The 6000-nt window shown below is 43.8% G+C and overlaps 1 protein-coding gene across 1 annotated transcript in view; it reads right to left on the bottom strand.

Moving 5' to 3' along the window:
• Window positions 1-1379: 1379 nt before the first annotated feature.
• Window positions 1380-6000, bottom strand: part of TTC9 (tetratricopeptide repeat domain 9) — a 28932-nt gene continuing 24311 nt past the window's right edge. The window contains exon 3 of the mRNA XM_085323337.1: window positions 1380-2522. Within this exon, the coding sequence (XP_085179463.1) occupies window positions 2443-2522 (80 nt within the window). The 3' untranslated portion in view covers window positions 1380-2442. The remainder of the gene's footprint in view (window positions 2523-6000) is intronic.

Genomic DNA, 6000 nt, shown 5'->3' with positions numbered 1-6000 from the left:
CCAGAGACTGTTTTGCAGGCAAAGTGAAAAGCCATGGACATATATCCCCAATGACTGGAAAATGCCCTTTCTCTCATACTGAGGTCATGAGTGACAAGCCTGCTCCTGCTTACCTGAGCTTTCCTGGGGCAGAGACTGCTTGTGTGGACAGTGTCCTTTCCTCTTGCATGGCCTGCAGGATGAATCCTTATTTCACCCCCAAGTAACACAAAACATGCAGCTGGGGAGTGAACTGTTATCAGTAATATGAAATAAAGGGGAGTCATCTCTACTTGAATTTGCTGTGTGTTGTGATGTATTTAGGACATGGAAGTCTACATGTACCTGAGAAGAAGAATCGTATTATCTGTGTGCTTTATACAGTACCATATACATCTTAAGTGCAATCAAAACCACCTCTGTCTTACTCGTTTCTCTATTTTAGTTAATGGTCATTTACAGAACTTCTCTCATTTGTCCTCTCTGTCCTTAAACTAAACATTGTCCTATCACCAGCTATAGCCTCATTCATTGCTTAGCCATGGGTAGTGGTGGGCAGAGGTGCTTGTATGAACTCTGGGCCATCTAAAGAGTGATCGTGCTGCTTCCAATACCCAACCCTTTCCCTGACAGTACCTGCACAGCCACTAAGCTGCTGAACACGAGTTCCTGGTGCTGTCCCAGATATGAACATCACACAGCTGATGKGGATCCATCTTACCTCAGAGACTTAGGCAATACTTCAGGATAGTCTCTCCTCTATCCCTACTGTGGACGGGATGTGTCCCTGAACTAAAGAACATAACTTCATTTTTTTAAAAGACACCATGATAAAGATCTACCTTTTCTCTTGGTGTTTCTTTATCAACTCTTTCAGTTTTKGGGCAGAAAAAAAATGTGGCAAGATACCACAGCTGGAATGAGATGCTATAGTGAACTGTCTGCAGACACCACATCCGTTGGGACCAAAACACAAAGCACTTGACTGAACCTTCTATGTTCAACTTTCTGCTTTCTATGTTTCAGTTTCCATGTTTCAGTGGAGGGCTAAGTGAAGTATCTCTGGGCATACTCACTTTACACTGACCACCATGAGTTGGGATCACTCACATTTACCCTGCACCTGGGAGCAGTCCCATGTGGGCCACTGTAGGGCAGAAGTGTGTCACACTGGAGAGGAGTTTGTGTCACTTTCTGATTCCATTACTGGCGGTTTCAGAAAAGGACCCTTGAGCCAAGGAGCCTTAACTCTTAGACGTCATCAGATTGTTGGAACAGGCCTAAACAGACCCTATGGACTGCTGAAATAGGCTCCAAAGATGTTGATTCTGCCCTGCTCATGTTCAGCAGCGTGTTCTCCTGAAAAGAAGAAACAGGACACAGGAAGCACCAACAGAAGGTGGGAGAATCAAGACCTCAATCCAATGTACTAATAATACTTAGCACTGTACATCACTATAATGTTACAAACATTAACTAATAAATCCTCACAACACCCCTGCGAGGTAGGGAAGTATTATTATCCCCAGTGTACAGATGGGGAAACTGAGGCACAGAGAGGCTAAGTGACTTGCCCAAGACCACACAGCAAGGCATTGGCAGAGCCAATATAAGAATGGAGACATTCCTTCCTCCCCACCCCATGCTGCCCCCACTAGACCATGTTGCCTTTCTGGATACTGGGATCCCAGGAGGTCCCTTCTAAAAGCAATGCCTGGAATAGATGCCTATTCATAAYTTTTATTTGCCTTTAATGAATTATTTCACAGTTTTCCCTCATTCTGTACACCGTGCTTTCACAGTCTGTTCAGTATCTCGTGGTACCCCCCACAGCCTTCTCCTCTGGCACTGGGACAGCTCTTCAGGGGCATTGTAGGGTGCTCTGTGCTTTCATTAAGAGGATATTTAGAAACAGTTTCACTGACATTAAACTGGGAGCATGTGAGCTCTCACTGGAGACTGGTGACACAGCACTGGAGAAGCAGGCAGAGGGCACTGATGGTAAAAAGGCATTTGTTACCACCTGCAAAATGATCAGTGGCTTTCTTGGTTTCTGAGCTCTTCCAAGCTCCAGTGATCACTCACAATAGAAACTGTTTGTCTCCAACTTGCCTGGTCAGGAAGCAGTTGTCTGTGGGTTGCTTCCCTAAGGTAATAAGCAGTCAGCTCAGGACCAGAAAGGTCCCCAGCACTGCCTACACCACCTGTGTGACACTGTCTTGGAACAAGGCTGGGTGTAGCCACTGTGCTCTCCTGAAAAGGGGAAGGGATATAACTACGGCTGGCAAGCAGCCATATCCAGCATCTGAGTTTCTTCTTTCAGAACTGGGATTCAATGAAGAGCAAGGAAAAGATGAATGGATGGAGATGGGGATGAGGCAGAGCAAACAGGAAAATCCACCAAATGGGCTTCTAGGAAGGAAATGTTCCCCTGTGGACACTTCAGCTGAAGCAGCCTCATTTTCACAAGGCTTCCTTCTCTCTYTGGGAACATCTGCTGAGCTTCATCTCTGTCAGCTGGATATATCGTATGACATTGGTATCTGCAGGGGAAAAGCACACACATACACATACAGTGGTTACAAGTACCTTTGAAAGACACATTGCCACATGTGCACCTACATATCTTGTGTTCCCTGGGAGTAGCATGACTCCCACTGCCTTCAGGAACAGCCCAAGTAGGAAGAGGCTCTGAATCAAACCCCGCCGCTCTGTTTTTTGAGGACCTGGTCTGCTCTGAGCTAATTCTCTCTCTGTTGCTCACATCCTTGCCTCAGCCAGATTTTGCCTTCTCCTTGGTYACTCATGATCACCACAGTTGAATACACACAGTTCCAACTATCCAGGTCATCCCTGCCTGTTCTTCTGGAACAGCTCCTCCACTGGCTTTCCTTCTCTGTGCCTATATTCAAGGCCCTACAAGCATCTTGCATATATCTACGCTTTGACTTTTTGCCTTGCTATTCCTTTTACATCCTATTCAACCCTTCTTAATTTTTTCCATGATAAGTTGAATTTGGAAGGGCTTCCTTCATGTTCTTTTCATAATCTTGCTCTCCTTAAAGCTCATATTTGGGAATCCTTCCACCACAACAGTCCATATCTGCATTTTTGTCATATGCTGTAGGCTGCATACTACCTTGTCTATCCTGTCTAGGATGCCCTTGAATCCTGTTAATGTACTATCATGAGGATGACTTTCCACCTGCATGGTATCCACACAGTGGCAAAAGCTATGTGGTATTGGAAGCAAGCAAGCAAAAAAAAACCCATTTTCATTGGTAAATAATGTAAAAATGGTTCTTTGTTCACAGCCTTAATCAGAAGGCCAACTAGGGCCAACTTAGTCTATCTAAATCATGAGATGCTCAGAAACCAATTCAAAGGGCACTGGCAATCTTGGCATCATCCAGCCAGTACCTTTCCCCACACCAGCTGGGGAAATGAGAAGTGGTTGAGCTTGCAAAGAGAAGGGCAAGCAATTGSTAATGATGTCCAGTGCTAGCAAGTGTGGGTTTTGCATCCACTGATGGAGCTATCGATGCAAAGTTTTCTGTAAAAATGAGAAGGGGAAACCCCYGATGTGCCCTCAGTCAGAGCTGAGACTACAGGACACAGCTCAGTTTCCCTTACCACAGAGCTCTCAGCAAATGTGTAATGGGGTAGCTATGGGCTGTGGCAATGCTGTGACTTCTCAAGCTGTCTCTGGTGAGATGTGTTTCCCTGCTGCAGGCTCAGCTGCATCCTCCTATTCAGTTCAGAGGGTGCGATTCAGTGATGAAGTTACTTGTCCTGCTTGGGACATCTGTAATGAGGACAAGAAGTTCTGCTATTGCTTGTGCTAGACAGTGCTTCAGCCTYCTGGGCTGTTAATGCACCAGCCTTTCATACTAGTCTAACAAACTTTAAAAGAGATTTTTCTAAACTGGAATTGAGWTTTAGTTAAACAACTTCCAGAAGTGAAGAAGTTTAACTGAGGACTGGCTCTGAAGTTTAGACACCAAATAAAATCAGTGAGCATGCCAGGAAGGGGGCTAATTCCCAGTTCTGGAAAAGCAGAGATCATATGCAAATCCAGAATCCTGCTGTACTGCCTGCCCCTCACTGAAATCTCTCTGTCCTTTACTCTTCCAGGATTTGATGGATTACAGCATGGGTATGCATCCTTTCTCACTTTGAGTGCTTGCCCAGTGCAGGTGATAAGTGATAATTGAGTAGGCATGTCAGGAAATCACAACTGTTTCAGCCTGCAGGGACTTGATGCTGGCCAAGAAGGGTGTGTAGAGATGGGGTTCAATATATAATTAGGCAATGAAAGGTTGCCAGCTCCTTTTAGTGTGAGTGTGAGGGAGGTAGCTGCTTATAGCACAACTTCCCTCACCTGGGAGATTTCCGCATGCCTGGGGAGCCAGGAGTAAAACAAGGTGTAGCCCAAYAGAAGGCAGGAGAAGCTCTTATTGCAGGTTAGCTAAAAATCTCCCCAGCAAGTTTTGACATGTTTTGGCTTCTTTTTGAGAGCCACTGTTTTACTGAAGAAAAATAATTAATAGAACTTTGTTTATAGAAGAAATGGAGCCTTGTCTTTCTCAAGTCTTTTTCACCAAATAATACTGTACCATTCTAGCCCTGTCTRCAGGAGTATTTCAAAGCTAAATATAAGTTTTTAATGAAAAGGTGATCCTAACCTCTCAGTGAGGAAGAAGTGATCCCCTTTCACTGATGTGGGAATCATAGGCAAGGACAACTCAGGTGATTGGGTTGAACTTATACARGGACTTACTGGCTCCTAGGATTGTGTTTGTGCCCCCACACAGAGTGGCCTCTTGTGGTTTTAAGGGCTATTTGTGCTTCTCCCTTTAGCTTTGGTATAGTTGTTTATGTGCCATGAAGCTATACTGTGAGCTGATTTTAGTTCTCRGTACCTCTAAGTCACAAGTGCTCAGGAAGCCAGCTTTTAGGCTTAATTGTGAGGCTGCTGTACGCAGCATGGGAAATCTGGCTTGYATTTTGGAATATGAGTTTTCAGAGCAGGGGCAACAGAGATTAATTGTTGGTGTTTGATGTTACCAGGTCAACAAATAGTCCATTTTCAAATCCAGTAAGTAGTTACCTTGACGATGTGGCCAGATCAGTGGGAACAAACTGAACAAGGCTTGAAGGTAAGGTGTATGTTTGGCTGTGAAAGTTCACTTTGTTATGTACTGGAACGTTGCATGTACRCTTTGCACAACTTAAAAGCGGCTTTCCTCTCTATTTGCAAGATGTTCCTTAGTAAGGAGTGTTATACAATTATCTCATGTATTTTCCATCTACTTTGGTGATATTTTGTTTGGAGGTAGAGTAAGAAATCAAGTTAAATCCAACCCTTACGTTTGACAAACAGTAAATAGCCATCAGGGACTTGCTGCGCTAACAGGCCTTCAGCACAGTAAAACCCTTTGCTAGCTAATTCCTCTTTACTATTTAAAATTCCTCCAACCAAAGAGAGTAGCTGCCAGTGATTTGTGCCAAAAACATTCCTTATTAGAAAAAGAGAACACACAGAACATGACTGTAATAATAACCAAGTGTTTTACCAGTGAGCCTAGCGAAACATCATATAAAGAAAGATGGTCATATTTTGCAGATTAAAAACTTTGAAACTGGGGAAACTGAGTRCTTCCAGGTCACATTGTAATGCTTGTTAGCGTTACTCAATCCCTTCTGCTGTGTATTAACAGCCCCATACTTTCTTACYGTACGTATTCCTTTCTTTCCCCCAAATCCCGTTAAGTTTCAATAATCTTAAAGCTTAGAGCAGACCGATGGTTCYATATGATGTAACAAGAATAGGGAAGGGTTTGTGATGCAAAATTGAACATCAGAACTGTTTTTTGGCTACATTATGGGCCTTCAGAGACAGTTTCTGGAATGTCTTTGCAGCAAGCTGTGGTATTTGAAGCTATTGCTGTTGAATACATTAGTGTTTATTTTAAGAAGCAATAAGGGACACCAAATAAATGCTATCACTGGTGAGGGAAA

This window comes from Rhea americana, unplaced genomic scaffold (assembly GCF_003343005.1).
Source record: "Rhea americana isolate MKP2758 unplaced genomic scaffold, rheAme1 scaffold_84, whole genome shotgun sequence".
Lineage (NCBI taxonomy): Eukaryota > Metazoa > Chordata > Aves > Rheiformes > Rheidae > Rhea > Rhea americana.
This window is presented reverse-complemented; position numbering and strand designations above follow the sequence as displayed.